This window comes from Haematobia irritans, chromosome 2, assembly GCF_050003625.1.
Source record: "Haematobia irritans isolate KBUSLIRL chromosome 2, ASM5000362v1, whole genome shotgun sequence".
Lineage (NCBI taxonomy): Eukaryota > Metazoa > Arthropoda > Insecta > Diptera > Muscidae > Haematobia > Haematobia irritans.
In genome coordinates this window covers 144,083,221-144,104,585 of record NC_134398.1, presented here as the reverse complement: position 1 = coordinate 144,104,585, position 21,365 = coordinate 144,083,221, and the positions used below count along the sequence as shown (strand labels likewise).

Genomic DNA, 21,365 nt, shown 5'->3' with positions numbered 1-21,365 from the left:
GGTTTATATGGGAGCTGTATATTATTATGGACTGATAGGAACCAATTCCTGCATGGTTGTTGGATACCCTATACTAACATCACGTACCAAATTTCAACCGAATAGGAAGAATTTTGCTCTTCCAAGGTGCTCTGGAGGTCAAATCTGGGGATCGGTTTATATGGGGCCTATATATAATTATGGACCGATATCGACCAATTTTTGCATGGGAGTTTTAGGCCATATTTTAACACCACGTACCAAATTTCAATTGAATCAGATAAATTTTGGTCTTCCAAGAGGCTCCGGAGGTCAAATCTGGTGATCGGTTTATATGGGGCTATATATAATTATGAACCGATATGGACCAATTTTTGCATGGATGTTAGAGACCATATACTAACACCATGTACCAAATTTCAGCCGGATCGGAAGAAATTTGCTTCACTTAGAGGTTCCGCAATCCAAATCGGGGGATTTGGATTTCTAAAGAAAATTTTGTCTAAATTTTATTTCTATAGAAAATTTTTCCCAAATTTTACTATAGAAAATGTAAAAATTTTATTTTATAAAAATTTTATTTCTATAGAAAGTTTAAACTTAATTATATACGTATTTAATCGGCCTTTTTATACCCTCCATCATCGGACGGGGGTATATTAACTTTGTCATTCCGTTTGTAACACATCGAAATATTGCTCTAAGAACCCACAAAGTATATATATTCTGGGTCGTGGTGAAATTCTGAGTCGATCTAAGCATGTCCGTCTGTTGAAATCACGCTAACTTCCGAACGAAACAAGCTATCGACTTGAAACTTGGCACAAGTAGTTGTTATCGATATAGGTCGGATGGTATTGAAAATATCGGTCCACTTTTACGTATAGCCCCCATATAAAAGGACCCTCAGATTTGGCTTGTGGAGCCTCTAACAGAAGCATATTTCATCCGATGCGGCTGAAATTTGGTACATGGTGTTGGTATATGGTCTCTAACAACCATGCAAAAATTGGTCTACATCGGTCCGTAATTATATATAGCCCCCACATAAACCGATCCCCAGATTTGGCTTGCGGAGCCTAAAAGAGAAGCAAATTTCATCCGATCCGGCTGAAATTTGGTACATGATGTGATATTGTGGAGCCTCTAAGAGAAGCACATTTCATCCGATCCGGCTGAAATTTGGTACATGATGTTGGTATATGGTATCTAATAACCATGCAAAAATTGGTCCACATCGGTTCATAATTATATATAGCCCCCATATAAACCGATCCCCAGATTTGGCTTGCGAAGTCTCCAAGAGAAGCAAATTTCATCCAAGCCGGTTGTAATTTGGAACATGGTGTTAGTATATGATCTTTAACAACCGTGCCAGAATTGGTCCATATCGGTCCATAATTATATATAGCCCATATAAAACGTTCTCCAGATTTGACCTCCGGAGCTTCTTGGAGGAGCAAAATTCATCCGATCCGGTTCAAATTAGGAACGTGGTGTTAGTATATGGTCGCTAACAACCATACCAAAATTGGTCCAATCACAAAAAAATTGGTCCATATCGGTTCATAATCATGGTTGCCACTAGAGCCAAAAATAATCTACCAAGATTTTATTTCTATAGAAAATTTTGTCAAAATTTTATTTCTATAGAAAATTTTGTTAGAATTTTATTTCTGTAGAAATTTTTGTCAAAATTTTCATTCTATAGAATATTTTGTCAAAATTTTTATTTCTATAGAAAATTTTGTGAAAATTTTATTTCTATAGAAAATTTTGTTAAAATTTTATTTCTGTAGAAATTTTTGTCAAAATGTTATGTCTACTTTGTCAAACTGTATTATATACGTATTGGATCGATCTTTTTTGATTTAATATATACCACGTATGGTCTTACATACAATTTAGAAGATGGTGTTACGAGGTTTTAAGATACCTTGCCATCGGCAAGCGTTACCGCAACTTAAGTAATTCGATTGTGGATGGCAGTGTTTAGAAGAAGTTTCTACGCAATCCATGATGGAGGGTACATAAGCTTCGGCCTGGGCGAACTTACGGCCGTATATACTTGTTTAGTTTAATATATACCACGTATGGACTATGTGGTATATATTACGGTGTTAGGAAGTTTTAAGATACCTTGCCAGCGGCAAGTGTTACCGCAACCCAAGTAATTCGATTGTGGATGACAGTCTTCAATAGAAGTTTCTACGCAATCCATGGTGGAGGGTACATAAGCTTCGGCCTGGCCGAACTTATGGCCGTATATGCTTGTTTTCTGTTTTTTTTTTTGAAAATTGGTTAATAAATGTAGATGTATGGGACATTTATGATCCATTCGTCGTCAAAGGGTTAACGGAAGGTCAAAATCATTAGATCCAAGTATTTTTTTTTGTAATGTCAGTAGGTTTTTACCAATCTATGATTTGACTTATCAGAAAAAAATGTTCAGGGAAAATTTCCAATTAAAATATTAATTGAATAAAAAAAATCTTTTAATTGTTAATTAAGTAAGTAATCAATTAATAATTCATTAATTAATTAATTAATTAAATAAAATACAAATCAAACATAAAAATTACCTGTATCAATTAATTGTTTAATTCAAATAAATTTTCAATTGATATTGAGTATTTTGGTTTAATTAAAAATTAGTTGGATCAATTAATTTCGTGATTGAAGAAGACATTATTTTCTGTGTTAAGATGAGTTTCTTGGCATTGATATTACATAAGATTCGAACTGGCTTAATATTCGACGATATTTATTTGCTCCATTTTATAGATCGCCACAAATATTCTATGAAATTTAATTACAAACACTTTACAAGTAATGAGTGTTTTCAAACATATACATCTTTCAAATGTTCTTCAAGAATTTCACTTGAATCGTTCAAAGATAAATGACTCAGATGGGCACGTGTGGAAAAATTGGATTCTAGCAAAAAAAGAGATAACAAAATCATTTAGGTATTCCCCTCTTTTTGAAGAATATTATAGGCCATAAACCAGATCATGTTCCATATTTGTAACGCAATTGAGAACAATGAAAAAAATCACCAACAGGATGTTATTGTTTAAATAATAGAAAAAAAAAATAATAAAAGTAAACTATACATATTTCTTTTGGTTTTTGTGATCATAATTTATTTTTTATTAAAAAATATCTGTCTTAGGGTATAGTAATATGTTGTTTTTTATTTTTTTATTGATATAATAAATCGTATAAATTGGCGCTCCTTCTTCTATCGAGTCGGAGCCTTTGTTTAGCTTATAAACATTGTACGAACTAAACCAAATAAGTGTTCAGTTTTTTTTTCGTATATATTTTCCACCCTTATCTATAAATTTTGGTAATATCAGTATTTTTATTTCTTTTTTCTATTGTTTTTTTTTTTTTTTTTTTTGCCAAGAGTCCGTCGGTGTGAATTTTCTGCAATTCTAGATAATTTTACGGGGCTGTGGAGAAGAGTTAGGTTGGTGGCTATTGCCAAAACTTGCACCCACTTACTTATGTACACATTATTAGCTTTTTTTGTCTTCATACCTATTAAATTCTCCGATATTCTTTGCCATGTGGAGATTGTGTTATCATGATATTAGTACCACTGGAATTGATAAAAGCCTTGTTAACACAATCTAATTGTTAGTAACAATTTAAAGGTGCTGCAATAACGATCGACTTTGGTTCCGTATTTATTTGCAACATCGTCGTGGTGCTAAGAGGCTAGAACTGAAAGTGAAAAAAAAAGAATCAAATCGAATTCTTTTATTAGAATTCAAAAGATTTTGAAAATCTTAAGCAAAAAAAAAAAAACAAATCAAGGATATGAAGTTTTTGGCTGCATTTTTGTTGGTGGCTTTTGTAGCTCACACCAAAGGTGAATCAAAATAAATGAAAATAAATTAATTAATTATATATAAAAATTGTTTAAAAAAAAATTTAAAACAATTAAAACAATTTAAAACAATAAAAAAAAAATATGTAAATATTAATATAAAACAACTATTAAACAAGATTTATTCAAATTAAAAAGCGTATTCTACAAAATAAAGAAAAGTGTTGCAAAATTTCAAAATTATAAAAATTAAACCAATTGGCACAAATTGCAAAAAAAAATACCATAAGATAAAGAAAATTTTATTTGTTTGTTTGGTGAATATTTTTAGAAAAATATGACAATTTGGTCATAAAAATTCGAGATTTAAAAATTTAAAATTTTTCAATAGTGATTCCAAAAAATCTGTGAAATATGAATTATTATACAATTATAAAAAATCTATAATAAATTTCATATTTTACTGTTAACCAGTGAAATGTGAATCAATTATTATAACATAGAGTACAAAACCAAAAACTAAAACAATAAATAATGTCAGCTATTGGCCTTTTCGAGAAGATATACAAAATAATTATAAACGACTTTAACTTCATCCTGATTGAAGCTTGTGTACTCTCTATTGTGAATTTTAAGCATCGGGATATCCTGAAAAAAAATATAACCTAAAAAACAAATTTATAATGACAATAATAATAATCATTCAGTTAATAATCTCTATAAAAATTGTTACCAATAATAGTGGGAAACACCTTAGTGCAAAGGCTAGCACACACGGTTGCCATTCTAGCCAAAAATAATCTACCAAAATCTGGAGAAAATGTTTCCACAGACCTAACAAACAAAAAATCTAATTTTGTCAAGATCTTATTTCTATAGAACATTTTGTCCAGATTTTATCCCTATAGTAAATTTTGTCAAGTTTTAAGTTCATATAGAACATTTTGTCAACACTTTATTTCTATAGAAAATTCTATCAAAATTTTATTTTTATAAAAAATTTTGTCAATATTTTATCTTTATAGAAAATTTTGTCAAAATTTGATTTCTATAGCAAATTCTGTCAAAATTTTATTTATATGGAAAAGACTGTCAAAATTTTATTTCGATAGAACATTTTGTCAAGATTTTATCTCTATAGAAAATTTTGTCAAGTTTTATGTTCATATAGAAAATGTTGTCAACATTTTATTTCTATAGAAAATTCTATCAAAATTTTATTTTTATAAAAAAATTTGTCAATATTTTATCTTTATAGAAAATTTTGTCAAAATTTGATTTCTATAGCAAATTCTGCCAAAATTTTATTTCGATAGAAAATGTTGTTAAAATTTGATTTCTATAGAAAAATCTGTCAAGATTTCGATATAAATGTCATTTGTATAAAAAATTTTATCAACATTTTGTCACAATTTTATTCCTATAGACAATTTTGTCAACATTTTATTTCTATAGAAAATTCTATCAAAATTTTATTTCTATAGAAAATTTTGTCAAAATTTTTTCTGTAGAAAATTCTATCAAAATTTTATTTTTATAAAAAATTTTGTCAATATTTTATCTTTATAGAAAATTTTGTCAAAATTTTATTTCTATAGAAAATTCTGTCAAAACTTTATTTATATGGAAAAGTCTGTCAAAGTTTTATTTCGATAGAGAATGTTGTCAAAATTTTATTTCTATAGAAAATTCTATCAAAATTTTATTTTTATAAAAATTTTGTCACTATTTTATTTTTACAGAAAATTTTTTCAAAATTTATTTCTATAGAAAATTCTGTCAAAATTTTATTTACATGGAAAAGTCTATCGAAATTTTATTTCTATAGAAAAATTTGTTAAAATTTGATTTCTATAGAAAAATCTGTCAAGATTTCGATATAAATGTCATTTGTATAGACAATTTTGTCAACATTTTGCCACAATTTTATTTCTATTTTTCAAAATTTTAATTCTATGGAAAATTCTGTCAAAATTTTATTTCGACAGCAAATGTTAAAATTACATTTCTATAAAAACGTTTTCAAAACTTTATTTATATAGAACATTTTGTCAAAATTTTATTTCTATAGAATATTTTGTCAAAATTTTTTTGTATAGAAAATTTTGATCACCGATGGTGTATCGAAATATCCGAGAACTGCAATATTTCAATAAAAAGTAATGAAAAACATTAACACCAGCATTTTTCATTAGTCCATGACCTCAAGCCAAACAAATAATCCAAAAAAAAAAACTTTTTTCTTTACAAAATTTTGTCAAAATTTTATTTCCATAAAAAATTTTGTCAAAATTTTATTTCGATAGACGATATTGTCAATTTAATACTATACAAATAAAAGTGTCAAAATTTTATTTTAATAAATTTTTTTGTCACAACTTTTTTCTATAGAAAATTTTGTCATAATTTTATTTTTTTAGAGATTTTTTTCTCAAAATTTTAGTTCTATGGGAAATTCTGTCAAAATTTTATTTGTATAGAAAATTTTGTCAAAACTTTATTTTTATAGAACATTTTGTCAAAATTTTATTTCTATAGCAAATGTTTGTCAACATTTTATTTCTATAGAAAATTTTATTTCAATAGAAAATTTTGTCAAAATTTTATTACCATATAAGATGTCAATTTTATTGTATACAAATATAGTTGTCAACATTTTTTTTTCTATAAAAATTTTTGCAAGACTTTTTTCTATAGAAAATTTTTGTCAAAATTTTATTTCTGTAAAAAAATTTGTCAAAATTTTATTTTTATAAAAATTTTTTGTTAAAATTTGATTTCTGTAGAAAATTTTGTCAAAATTTTAGTTCTTTAGAAGACGTTATCTATTTTATTATATCGATATATAGAAAAAAGTTTTGTCAAAAATTTTTATAGGAATAAAATTTTGACAATCGTATTTGTATAGAATAAAATATATAACATCTTTTATAGGAATAAAATGTTGACAAAATTTTCTATGTTGACACAGTTTTCTATGGAAATAGAAATAAAATTAAGACAACATTTTGTATAGATATGAAATTTGAAATTTTGACTATTTTATTTATATAGAATAAAATATACAGCATCTTCTGTAGGAATAAAATGTTGACAAAATTTTCTGTGGCAATAACATTTTGACAAAATTTCCTGTGAAAATAAAATTTTGGCAACATTTTCTATGGAAGTAAAATTATGGCAAAATTTTCTATAGAAATAAATTTAAGACAATTTTTTTATAGAACTGAAATTTTGACAAAATTTTTTACAGAAATAAAATTTTTACAAAATTTTCTATAGAAAAAAAGTATTGGCAAAAATTTTTATAGAAATAAAACTTTGACAATTTGAATTGTATAGAATAAAATTGACAACATTTTATATGATAAAATTGAAAATATTTTTTTTTTTATGACAAAATTTCCTATGCAAAAAAAATTTTGACAACATTTTCTATGGAAATGAAATGTTGACAGAATTTTCTATAGAACTATAATAATTTCAAAATTTTATTTCTATAGAAAATTTTGTCATAATTGTATTTCTTGAAAAAATTTTATCAATTTTATTATATAAAATAACTAGCGTAACCCGGCTCGCTTCGCTGCGCCTTCCGAAGCGTATTTGGAAGAACATTTTGCGTTAACTTAGTCAAGCTGAAAACAAATTCGAAAAGATTTGAATTCTTTTAAACAAATCGGACTACTTGCTTTTTCGTTTATAGGTACAAATACGGTGTGGTGTGGTTTGTCAAGGAAAGGTATCCTTCTCCTCAACATATCTGAAAATTAAGCATTATATTATAATAACATACAAAGAATTACTGTTTCCCATCCAATAAATCGGAAAAGGCAAAAGTAGTAAAAAATTTTACCACATTAACATTTGCTAAAAATAATGCACCCTCTACGTTGGCTGCCAATTTCATGTAAATTTAAGTTCTTTACTAAAAAGAAGTCTGGCAGAAGCCTGTGCAAAAATCATAAAATTATGTACCGAGTTCCCATTTACGGACAACCCTCTACTTTCAACTTAAGAAAAAAAAAACGGACAAAAGGGAACCCTCTCTTTACTAATAAGAAGTCTGGAAGAAAGAAGCCTGTGCAAAAATCATAAAATTATATATCGAGTTCCCATTAACGGACAACCCTCCACTTTTAATTTAAGAGAAAAAACCGACAAAAGGGAACTCTCTCCCCACCTTCGCTCCACTCTGACCTGATATCGGACTATCACGTACCCTATATTAATTTCGCAACTACTCCCTATAAATTCTATCCAAGTAAATCGACAAAGTTTATTTCAATTTTCCCCTTCCCCAACCAGATATCGAAAAATCATATATTAATTTAAAAATCATGTATAAATTTCATCACCTCCTCTCACGTTCCCTGTAAATTTCAAGTAGATCGGAGATGTTTAATTTTTGCTCTATTGTTTTAAAGGGACCTCACTTTCCCCGATACAATATCGACAAACACCGTAGTGAATAGCACCCTAACCTTCCCTGAAAATTCTTGAAACTTTCCTTCAAGTGTGGGGCAATGAAGGTTGCCTCTTCATTTATAACCTTTTCCCCCGCTTCCTTTGTAAATTTCAAGAAAACTTAAATTTTTTTATATTTCATGTTAGCCTGATACCGAAACAGGCAATTGACGTCCAAATGCATTATATCTAATTATACAATTATTTTTCGAGCTTTATGGACAGATATAGATTAAGGAACATGGTTTATAGAGCCATTTTTTTTTGCAGTTTTAGGGGAGGACCTCCTCCCCGACCAAATGTCGAAAAGCGTATCTTTTGTAAACGTCCCAGAAAATGTCAAGCAAATTATAAGCCTTATATAAGGGGCGGCCTCTCTTCCGTCCAAAAATCACAAAATCAGGTATCAACTATTACGGATCTCTCCCCAGTCCTCTGTAAATTTCAAGTAACTCGTAAAGTTTAATTGTTTCTCTGTATGTACTTAAGAGAAGCGGATGTCTCCCTATGCCCTTTTATTTTTATTAAAAAATCAGGAACCTGATATAAATTTCATAACCTCACCCATTTTTCCGTAAAATTTCAGTCGGGGGAGTTTAGTTTTGTTTTCACTGTACTTTAAAAAAAAAATCGGGCAAAGGGGTGGCCCCCTCCCCGACCAAATATCGAAAAATAATGTAGCGGATTTTTGTCTAGATGCCAACCCCAACATTCAATGAAAATTTCATGCAAATCGCATAATTTTGTTCCAAGTTTCAAAAAGTAAGGCAAGGGGGATGTCCCCTCCCCGTCCGCATATGAAATCATCAGGTACCTCATAATAATTCCATAACCTCACCGCATGTTCTCTTTAAATATCAGATAATTTAGAGAATTTTAGTTTTTTCACTGTACTTTAAAAAAAAGTCGAACAAAGGGGAGGTCCCCCTCCGCCACCAAATATCGAAATATAAAGTAGCGGATCTTTGTCTAGTTGCCAATCCCAACCTTCAATGAAAATTTCAAGCAAATCGGTCAACTTTGGTCCAATTTTCAAAAAGTCCGACAAAGGAGAGGTCCCCCTCCGCGACCAGGTGTCAAAAAATGAGGTACCCTATTTTCACCACATGAACGTCCCCTATGATCTCTGAAAGTTTCAAGTAAATCGGTTCAGCCGTTTCGGAGCCAACTCGGTTCATACAAACAAACAAACAAACAAACAAATAAACAAACATAGATTGAATTTTATATATATAGATATGGTACAACATTTAATTTTCTGTAGAAAATTCTGTTAAAATTTTATCTATACCAGAAAATTTTGTCAAAATTATATTTTTGTAGAAAATATTGTCAAAATTTTCTATAGAAATAAATTTAAGACAATTTTTTTATAGAAATGAAATTTTGACAAAATTTTTTAGAGAAATAAAATTTTGACAAAATTTTCTATAGATAAAAAGTATTGGCAAAAATTTTTATAGAAATAAAACTTTTACAATTTTAATTGTATAGAATAAAATTGACAATATCTTCTATAGAAATAAAATTTTTACAACATTTTCTATGGAAATAAAATGTTGACAGAATTTTCTATAGAATTATAATAATTTCAAAATTTTGTGTCAAAATTTTATTTCTATAGAAAATTTTGTCAAAATTTTATTTGTATAGAAAATTTTGTCATAATTGTATTTCTAGAAAAAAATTTTATCAATTTTATTATATAAAATAAAATGGTAAAATATTTAATTTTCTGCATAAAATTCTGTCAAAATTTCATATCTACCAGAAAATTTTGTCAAAATTATATTTTTGTAGAAAATATTGTCAATTTTATTCGATAGGAATAAAATGGTCCACATTTTATTTCTATAGAAAATGTGATTTCTATAAAAAATATGTTCAAAATCTAACAACCATACAAAATTTGGTCCATATTGGATTATAATTATATGTTTAAAGCCCTTGTATAAAGCGATCACCAGATTTGGCTTTTGGAGCATCTTGGTGGGCCTAATCCGATTGAAATTTGGTACGTGGTGTTAGTTTATAATTATATAGGCCCCATATAATGCGACCCCCAGAATTTGATTTTTGCAATGAAACAAATATTTACGTGATTATAAAGATTACGCAAACTAAGTTTTAGGATGCGAAATTTACAAAATATTAAGTACAAATTTCTTTAAAATATTGAACTTTTAATTAAAATAAAGTTTATAAAGCTATTGCCGTCTCAAAAGCTTTTTTTTTGTAAATGTAAGACATAAATTTTGGAAATTTGCGTCCCTTCGTTAAAGTCATATGTCTTTGAACTAAGGGAAATTTTCCTTAAAGTAGTTCGAGTGTGGATGACTTCTTTAGTAGAAGTTTCTATGCAATCCATGGTGGAGGCTACATAAGATTCAGATCCGAACTTATACTTATTGAAACATGCAATTATTTATTGTATATTATTATAATTTTCTGGAGGGGCTAACCGCTCCCCACAATCGAGGCATATCTAGGCTGGGCCAAACTTTCAGCCTATATTCTTGTAAATTATTTTCTTCTTATATAAAGAATGTCATCCGAGGTCAAGTATGATCAATATCTGGTGTTTCATACATTTTACAAATATTGCGTCATTATCGCATTATCGTACATTTTTTATCAATGATATGGAATGAAATTTATTCGATGCTCCATAATTATTCGATTTGGTGGTTCTAACAATACCCATGATGTCTAACCATATAATGGAGCCTACATATATCATTATCGTTATTCAACAATTAATGTATCGATATCGATGTTGATAAAAGTATGATAAAATACAAACTAAATGTTTCACTTAGCTTTCTCATATCTAGCATCGTAATGAGGTGATTCACACAATGGAGAAAAGCTATGTTATCTCAAAATAACACACATTACAATTCTGGATGCGATTGGTGAAGACACATCAATTTACCACATTTTAATAGAGGTTACGTAAAAAATTTCGAAAAGTACAAGAAAAAACTGTTCTTCATATTATTGCAACACCTCCGTGGCAATAAGATATTACTGCACTGAAAAAAAAAAGTTTCTAAAATGCTCCTATATTGTGGGTTTTTTTTGAGTGCGTGAAAAAAGTACAAGTGGCAGTACACACAAAAAATAATTCTTACCTCACAAAAGAAAGTTTTGACAAAACAAATATCGTTTCCCATTTGCTTTTCGCTGTAAGGAAGTTCGTTTTCAAGAAAAGTATCTACTTTTTTGATAAACGTTGATTCGGCCAGGCCGAATTTTATGTACCCTCCACCATGGTTTCTTCAGAAACTTCTATTAGAGACTTTCATCACTATCACAATGGAGTGAACAGTCTAAGTGAGCCTGAAAGAGAATAGTTAGTTTTTCAAAAATATTTTTATTTTTCAATATAATCTCCTGAAACTTCAATACACTTAGTCCAACGCTTTTCTAGCAATTCTATCCCTTGATTAAAATAGTTTTCCTCAAGGTCTTCAAAATAATGGTTTACAACTGTAAAGGGTGATACGGTCAAAATTTGGTCAATATAAACTTGACGTATATCTTTCAATTTTGCATTTAAAAAACCTGAACACCCCTCATTTTGAAGGTGTGTGTGTGTGTAGAATGTTGCTCCTATTTTGATTTTGGAATTCACTCTTCAGTTGTCAAAATGCCGTCCAAGCAAGAAGAGCAGCGTATCAAAATTTTGCTCGCGCATCGCGAAAATCCGAGCTACTCGCACGCAAAGCTGGCAAAATCGCTAAAAGTTGCCAAATCAACCGTTACAAATGTAATTAAAGTCTTTGGGGAACGTTTGTCGACAGCCAGGAAGTCTGTATCGGGGGGAAATCGAAAACCGGAAGCCGCTGAGACGACAAAGAGAGTTGCCGGTAGTTTCAAGCGAAACCCTATCCTCTCTCTCCGAGATGCCGCAAATAAGCTGGGTGTATCGTCTACAACCGTGCATCGAGCCAAAAAGCGAGCCGGACTATCGACTTACAAGAAGGTAGTGACTCCAAATCGCGATGATAAACAAAATACGACGGCCAAAGCGCGATCCCGGAGGCTGTACACGACGATGCTGACGAAGTTTGACTGCGTGGTAATGGACGACGAAACCTACGTCAAATCCGACTACAAGCAGCTTCCGGGGCAGGAGTTTTATACGGCAAAAGGAAGGGGAAAGGTAGCAGATATTTTTCAAGCACATAAAACTGTCAAAGTTCGCAAAGAAATATCTGGTTTGGCAAGCCATCTGTGGCTTGAAAAGCAGCATTTTCATAGCTTTCGGGACTGTCAACCAAGAAATTTACGTGAAAGAGTGTTTGAATAAACGTCTGCTGCCTTTCCTGAAGAAACACGGTTGTTCCGTACTGTTTTGGCCGGATTTGGCATCTTGCCATTACGGTAAAAAGGCCATGGAGTGGTACGCCGCCAACAACGAGCAGGTGGTTCCCAAGGACAAGAACCCTCCCAACACGCCAGAGCTCCGCCCAATTGAGAAATACTGGGCTATTGTCAAGCGGAACCTAAAGAAGACCAAAAAAAACTGCTAAGGACGAGCAGCAGTTCAAGGCAAACTGGCTTTCTGCGGCGAAGAAAGTGGACAAGGTGGCTGTACAAAATCTGATGGCAGGTGTCAAGCGTGAGGCCCGGCAATTCGGATTTGGAAAAGCAAAAGCCTAACTGAATATTTTTCCTGAATTTTATACTAATTGAACTTGAAAAATAAATTTAATTTGATTTTTTAAATAAACGATTTCACCGATTTACACACGTTTTCCCCTGACCAAATTTTGATCGTATCACCCTTTACACTTAGTCCAACGCTTTTCTAGCAACTCTATCCCTTGATTAAAATAGTTTTCCTCAAAGTCTTTAAAATAGTGGTTTACAATTGTAATTGCATCTTCTTTTGAGGTAAAACGCTTGCCAGCAAGGATTTTTTTTTAGATTTGGGAACAAGTAAAAGTCACTGGAATCTAAATCAGGAAAATAAGGTGGGTGGTAAAGCAACTCGTACTTTAATTCGTTGATTTTAGCCATTGTTAAAACACTCTTGTGCGCTGGTGCGTTGTCTTGACGAAAAATTATTTTTTTGTGTTGTAAGCCAGGACGTTTTTCTCGAATTTGTACATTTAATTGATGCAAAAGGTTGCAATAGAACTCTGAATTTATTGTTTTACCCTTTTGCAGATAGTCAATCAATAAAATACCTTTGAAGTCCCAAAAACCGTTACCATAACCTTAGGTTAGGTTATGTGGCAGCCCGATGTATCAGGCTCACTTGTGGTGAACTTCTCTTATCACTGGGTGCTGCCCGATTCCATGTTAAACTCAATGACAAGGGACCTCCTTTTTATAGCCGAGTCCGAACGGCGTTCCACGTTCCAGTGAAACTACTTAGAGAAGCTTTGAAAACCTCAGAAATGTCACCAGCATTACTGAGGTGGGATAATCAACCGCTGAAAAACTTTTTGGTGTTCGGCCGTAGCAGGAATCGAACCCACGACCTTGTGTATGCAAAGCGGGCATGCTAACCATTGCACCACGGTGGCTCCCTTTACCAGCCATAACCTTACCAGCCGATTGATTTGTTTTTGCCTTCTTTGGGGCACTTCCTCCAGCTTCAGTCCATTGTTTGGATTGTTCTTTAGTCTCTGGAGTATAGTGGTGGATCCATGTCTCATCAACAGTTATGAAATGACGCTTAAAATCAATTTTATTTCGCTTAAAAAAAAAGCTTGTTTGGATCAAGCTTCAGAAATGTTAATTCTGTTAACAAATGCGGCACCCATCTTGCATAAAACTTTTTCATCTGTAGTTCTTCATGCAAAATTAGATGGACTCGATCATTTGAGATACCCATGATATTAGCAATTTCACTCACTTTTATTCGTCGATCATTTAATACCATATCATGCACTTTGGCTACAATTTCTCTTGTTGTTGCTGTTTTTGGACGTCCACTACGTGGTTCATCTTCAATGTTTGTACGACACGTTTAAATTCAGCAACCGAATTTTTTGCTGTTGCCTAACATATGAAGAAGCACATTCACCTAACACATTCACCATATCATTATGAATTTCTTGTCTCGATAAACCTTTTTTATGTAAATATTTAATGACAGCATGCATTTCTAATTTTTGCCATTGTAAAAAAATTGCGGATGCGTCTTTTTCAACACCTGTTTCTATATGAAGGAGTTGCCAGATCGAAACAAAATTTACCTTGTGTTCATAACAGACATGGAAGTTTCCAAAACACTTACCTTTTTTCTGTTTATACCGTGCTTTTTGTGCTAGGCTATGAAGTTTCCGAACTGCCCCCTTATTAAAATTTCAATAATTTTTATACCCTCCGCCATAAGATGGGGGTATATTAACTTTGTCATTCTGTTTGCAACACATCGAAATATTGCTCTAAGACCCCATAAAGTATATATATTCTGGGTCGTGGTGACAATCTGAGTCGATCTGAGCATGTCCGTCCGTCTGTTGAAATCTCGCTAACTTCCGAACGAAACAAGCTCTCGACTTGAAATTTGGCACAAGTAGTTGTTACTGATGTAGGTTGGATGGTATTACAAATGGGCCATATCGGTCCACTTTTACGTGTAGCCCCAATATAAACGGACCCCCAAATTTGGCTTGCGAATCCTCTCGACTTGAAATTTGGCACAAGTAATTGTTACTGATGTAGGTTGGATGGTATTGCAATGGGCCATATCGGTCCACTTTTACGTGTAGCTCCCATATAAACAGACCCCCAAATTTGGCTTGCGGGGCCTCTAAGAGAAAAAAATTTCATCCGATCCGGCTGAAATTTGGTACATGGTGTTAGTATATGGTCTCTAATGACCATGCAAAAATTTGTCCATATCGGTCAATAATTATATATAGGCCCTATATAAACCGATCCCCAGATTTGACCTCCGGAACCCTTTTGAAGAGCAAAATTCATCCGATTCGGTTGAAGTTTGATACGTGGTGGTTGTATATGGTATTTAACAACCATACCGGAATTTATTCATATTAATCCATAATCATATATAGCCCCCATATAAACCGATCCCGAGATTTGGTTTCATCCGAGTCAGTTGAAATTTGGTATATTGTGCTAGTATATGGCCGTTAACAACCATACCTAACTAGGTCCATATCGGTATATAGTTATATATAGCCCACAGATAAATCGATCCCCAATCACACAAAAATTGGTCCATATCAAGTTCATAATTGTATATAGCCCCCATATAAGCGACCCCCATATTTCAATTCTGGCTCTCTACGTACCGTTCAAAAGTTCACATCGATTCGTAATTATTTGTAGACTTACCTATACATAACTTTTTTGTCTAATATATACCACGTATGGACTAACTCACAATTTAGAAAACGATGTTAAGAAGTTGTAAGATACCACAACCCAAGTAATTCGTTTGTGGATGGCAGTATTTCGTAGAAGTTTCTACGCAATCCATGGTGGAGGGTGCATAAGATTCGGCCTGGCCGAACTTACGGCCGTATATACTTGTTTTTGTTTAAATTTGGAAGATTTATAGTAACTTTTTCTTCAAATTTTGGTAGATAATGGCTTTACGGATCAGTTACGGATATTAGAAATTGACTGTTTTTTACATTAGCCTAGCCTAGTTTCATAATTCTAATTGCAAAAAGAAGATCAATGACTACACAGTAACCTATGTTATGGGAAAAATTAACTTTCTAGTGTGAAAATTGAACTAAATTGTATTCCAAATTTTGAGATTCATTAAATTAACGAAAATGTTCTGATAATTTTGAATTTTTAACTACCTTTTACGGAATGCATCCTTCTCGAAAAGCATAAATGAACTAAAAACAAGCAAGTATATACGGCCGTAAGTTCGGCCAGGCCGAAGCTTATATACACTCCACCATGGATTGCGTAGAAACTTCTACTGAAGACTGTCATCCACAATCGAATTACTTGGGTTGCGGTAACACTTGGCGATGGCAAGGTATCTTAAACCTTCTTAACACCGTCTTCTAAATTACAAGGTAGTCCATACGTAGTATATATTAAACTAAACAAGTATATACGGCCGTAAGTTCGGCCAGGCCGAAGCTTATGTACCCTCCATCATGGATTGCGTAGAAACTTCTTCTAAACACTGCCATCCAGAATCGAATTACTTAAGTTGCGGTAACGTAACCTCCTAACACCATCTTCTAAATTGTATGTAAGTCCATACGTAGTATATATTAAATCAAAAAAGATCGATCCAATACGTATATAATTCAGTTTGACAAAGTAGACATACAATTTTGACAAAATTTTCTACAGAAATAAAATTTTAACAAAATTTTCTATAGAAATAAAATGTTCACAAAATTTTCTATAGAAATAAAATTTTGACAAAATTTTCTATAGAAAGAAAATTTTGACAAAAATTTCTACAGAAATAAAATTTTAACAAAATTTTCTATAGAAATAAAATCTTGGTAGATTATTTTTGGCTCGAGTGGCAACCATGATTATGAACCGAATAAAATTTGAACAAAATGTTCTATAGAAATAAAATTTTGACAACATTTTCTATAGAAATAAAATTTTGACAATAATGAAAATTTTATTATGAACCGAATAAAATTTTAACAAAATTTTCTCTAGAAATAAAATTTTGACAAAATTTTCTATAGAAACAAAATTTTGGTAGATTATTTTTGGTTCTAGTGGCAACCATGATTATGAACCGATATGGACCAATTTTTTTGTGATTGGACCAATTTTGGTATGGTTGTTAGCGACCATATACTAACACCACGTTCCTAATTTGAACCGGATCGGATGAATTTTGCTCCTACAAGAGGCTCCGGAGGTCAAATCTGGAGAATATTTTATATGGGGGCTATATATAATTATGGACCGATATGGACCAATTCTGCCACGGTTGTTAAAGATCATATACTAACACCATGTTCCAAATTACAACCGGATTGGATGAAATTTGCTTCACTTGGAGACTTCGCAAGCCAAATATGGGGATCGGTTTATATGGGTCTATATATAATTATGAACCGATGTGGACCAATTTTTGCATGGTTGTTAGAGACCATATACCAACATCATGTACCAAATTTCAGGCGGATCGGATGAAATTTGCTTCTTTTTGAGGCTTCGCAAGCCAAATCTGGAGATCTTTTTATATGGGGTCTATATATAATTATGTACCGATGTGGACCAATTTTTGCATGGTTGTTAGAGACCATATACCAACATCATGTACCAAATTTCAGCCTGATCGGATGAAATTTGCTTCTCTTTGAGGCTCCGCAAGCCAAATCTGGGGATCGGTTTATATGGGGGCAATATATAATTATGGACCGATGTGGACCAATTTTTGCATGGTTGTTAGAGACCATATACTAACACCATGTTCCAAATTTCAACCGAATCGGATGAAATTTGCTTCTCTTAGAGGCTTCGCAAGCCAAATCTGGAGATCTTTTTATATGGGGTCTATATATAATTATGTACCGATGTGGACCAATTTTTGAACGATTGTTAGAGACCATATACCAACACCATGTACCAAATTTCAGTCTGAGCGGATGAAATATGCTTCTCATAGAGGCTCCGGAGATCTGGGGAACGGTTTATATGGGGGCTGTATATAATTATGGACCGATGTAGACCAATTGTTGCATGGTTATTAGAGAACATATAAAAAGGACGATTAAATACGTATATAATTAAGTTTAAAGTTTCTATAGAAATAAAATTTTGACAAAATAAAATTTTAACAACATTTTCTATAGAAGTAAAATTTGGAAAACATTTTCTATAGAAATAAAATTTTGACAAAATTTTCTGTAAAAATAAAATTTTGACAAAATTTTCTATAGAAATAACGTTTTGACAATGTTTTCCATAAAAATAAAATTTTGGTAGATTATTTTTTGCTCGAGTGGCAACCATGAATATGAACCGATATGGACCAATTTTTGTGTGATTGGGGATCGGCTATATATAACTATAGGCCGATATGGACCAATTTTGGCATGGATATTAGCGGCCTTATACTAGCAAATTTCAACCGGATCGGATGAATTTTGCTCCTCCAAGAGGCTCCGGAGATCTGGGGAACGGTTTATATGGGGGCTGTATATAATTATGGACCGATGTAGACCAATTGTTGCATGGTTATTAGAGAACATATACCAAATTTCAGCCGGATCGGATGAAATTTGCTTCTCTTAGAGCTTAGACCTACATCAATAACAACTACTTGTGCCAAGTCTCAAGTCGATAGCTTGTTTCGTTCGGAAGTTAGCGTGATTTCAACAGACGGACGGACGGACGGACATGCTCAGATCGACTCAGAATTTCACCACGACTCAGAATATATATACTTTATGGGGTCTTAGACCAATATTTCGATGTGTTACAAACGGAATGACAAAGTTTATACCCCACCGTGGTGCAATGGTTCGCATGCCCGCCTTGCATACACAAGGTCGTGGGTTCGATGCCTGCTACGACCGAACACCAAAAAGTTTTTCAGCGGTGGATTATCCCACCTCAGTAATGCTGGTGACATTTCTGAGGGTTTCAAAGCTTCTCTAAGTGGTTTCACTGCAATGTGGAAAGCCGTTCGGTCTCGGCTATAAAAAGGAGGTCCCTTATCATTGAGCTTAACATGGAATCGGGCAGCACTCAGTGATAAGAGAGAAGTTCACCAATGTGGTATCACAATGGACTGAATAGTCTGAGCCTGATACATCGGGCTGCCACTTTAACCACGCTGTAGTTCTTTCTTACTATTTTTAGGAAGTGCACGAAAAACTTCTTCTCTTTTAGTTATAATTGAACTTATTTTTATGTCATTGAATTTGTACTGCCATTTAGTTCATAACATTTTTGAGACATGCCTGGAATAAGAAAAAAATCGTTGGGCTGGGGAAAATTTTCTTACAAAATTTTAAAAATAAACATAAACAAAATACTTTTTTTTTGCATTAAATATAAGTTAATTTTAGCATCAATTGTACAACTGTTTTTTTTTTTTTTTTTTTTGTGTAACTAATGCCTTTTTTCAATTTGAATTACAGTTGTCTTCGGTGATGTACTACATTGCTATAGCTGTGAAGGAGATGACTGCGATAGCTTGGAGTCAATGACACTTGAAATTTGTTATGATGATGATGCAGAGTCTACCACAACCACTTCGACTACAGAGGAAACAACATCCACAACAACACCTAGTACGCCAACAGTAACTACGACTACTTCCATCACCACATCGTCTACAAGTTCCTCAACGGAATCAACAACTTCAACTTCGGAAGAGACTACAACTCCACAATCAAGTACAACTACTCCTGGGGTAACTACAACTGCAGTTCCTGAAGAAACTACAACTCCAGTCTCTACAGAAACAACTACTCCAGTTTCTACAGAAACAACAACTCCAGTTCCTACCGAAACAACAACACCAGTTCCTGAAGAAACTACAAATCCAGTTTCTACAGAAACAACAACTCCAGTTCCTACTGAAACAACAACACCAGTTCCTGAGGAAACTACAACTCCTGCTCCGGAAGAAACTACAACTCCAGCTCCTGCAGAAACAACAACACCAGCTCCTGAAGAAACTACAACTCTAGCTCCTGAAGAAACAACAACTCCAGCTCCTGCAGAAACAACAACACCAGCTCCTGCAGAAACAACAACTCCAGCTACTGAAGAAACAACAACTCCAGCTCCTGCAGAAACAACAACACCAGCTCCTGAAGAAACTACAACACCAGCTCCTGCAGAAACAACAACTCCAGCTCCTGAAGAAACTACAACACCAGCTCCTGCAGAAACAACAACTCCAGCTCCTGAAGAAACAACAACTCCAGCTCCTGCAGAAACAACAACACCAGCTCCTGAAGAAACTACAACTCCAGCTCCAGCAGAAACAACAACACCAGGTCCTGCAGAAACAACAACTCCAGCTCCTGCAGAAACAACAACTCCAGCTCCTGAAGAAACAACAACACAAGCTCCTGCAGAAACGGCAACGCCAGCTCCTGAAGAAACGACAACTCCCGCTGGTCCTGAATCAATCACAAATAAAGCTCCAGAAACAAAAAGTTCAAGCTCTGGAACCACAAACATTAAAAGTGTACGAGTCCCATCAGCCTCTGAAGTTATGTTGAGAAATTATAGATCTTACTCTCGTAGTCGTCGGGCAACATCTTCCGATGGCACCGGCTATGCTTGTTATACCATCGAATACAAAGGTAAATATTTGATATAGGATGAAAGAGTCATAAGAGGATAAATAAAAAATAGGTCATAAACGAATTATAGTAAAATTGGGTTATAAATTTGAACAGAAGTCAAAGTAAACTAATAGGCCTGTTTTTTAGTGGAAAATTTATATCAATTACATATAACATTTTTGTTTGCTTAAATTTCTTTTTAGATAATAATTCGTCCGAAAGTAAAAAGAAAAAAGGCTGCGTTAAAATTCCTGTTAATCAATCCGCTTGTGAAGCGATCGACGACACCATTATGGAGAGCAAGGTGACAATTGAAGATTGTAAAGTGTGCCAGAGTGATAAGTGTAATTCAAGTGCAACGCTTCAATTCTCATTCATATCATTGGCTCTTTTACTTTTGATAAGATTTTTGATGTAAATATCAATTAATTAGAACTTTTGTATAAATTTTAGTTTATTTAGTTGTTAAAGAAAATTCCTCTATATAGTTGTTAATAGCTGTTGTATAGTATAAGCAAATATTTTAATTATGTATTGTATATCAAGTTTCTAAATTAGAGTTTTTTCTATACTATGAAATAAAGTTCCGATTTCAAAGAATTTTAAATGGTTGGCAATAACTACAAGATAAATTTTTGATGAAACATCTAGTTTAGAGTTTCATTGCTTTAAGCTCTAAAAAAAGAACTAAACTTTCTTAAGGACAATGTATTTTACCAGGGTTGATCAAATTGAAACTTTTGTACTTTTTTGGAAACTATTTGAGTAAAAAATTACCGTGGTAGCCCCGCAACACATATGGTACCTGTTGCAGCATTAATTAAGTTCATAAATTAAAA

General features: G+C 32.6%; 1 protein-coding gene across 1 annotated transcript; it reads left to right on the top strand.

Annotated features, from left to right (window-relative positions):
• The first annotated feature begins 3,632 nt into the window (after nucleotides 1-3,632).
• On the top strand, nucleotides 3,633-21,126 carry Mur29B (Mucin related 29B). The gene is made up of 3 exons (XM_075296445.1): nucleotides 3,633-3,859; nucleotides 19,366-20,544; nucleotides 20,730-21,126. Exons 1-3 carry the CDS (start codon nucleotides 3,808-3,810, stop codon nucleotides 20,942-20,944), a joined length of 1,446 nt encoding a protein of 481 aa, XP_075152560.1. The 5' UTR covers nucleotides 3,633-3,807; the 3' UTR covers nucleotides 20,945-21,126.
• The last annotated feature ends 239 nt before the right edge of the window (nucleotides 21,127-21,365 follow it).

Excerpts from the sequence above, each read along its gene's own strand:
- Mur29B (XM_075296445.1), top strand. The coding sequence starts at position 3,808 with ATGAAGTTTTTGGCTGCATTTTTGTTGGTGGCTTTTGTAGCTCACACC. Across the intron at positions 3,860-19,365 it reads TTTTGTAGCTCACACCAAAG|TTGTCTTCGGTGATGTACTA; the intron begins GTGAATCAAAAT and ends TTTGAATTACAG. Across the intron at positions 20,545-20,729 it reads TTATACCATCGAATACAAAG|ATAATAATTCGTCCGAAAGT; the intron begins GTAAATATTTGA and ends ATTTCTTTTTAG.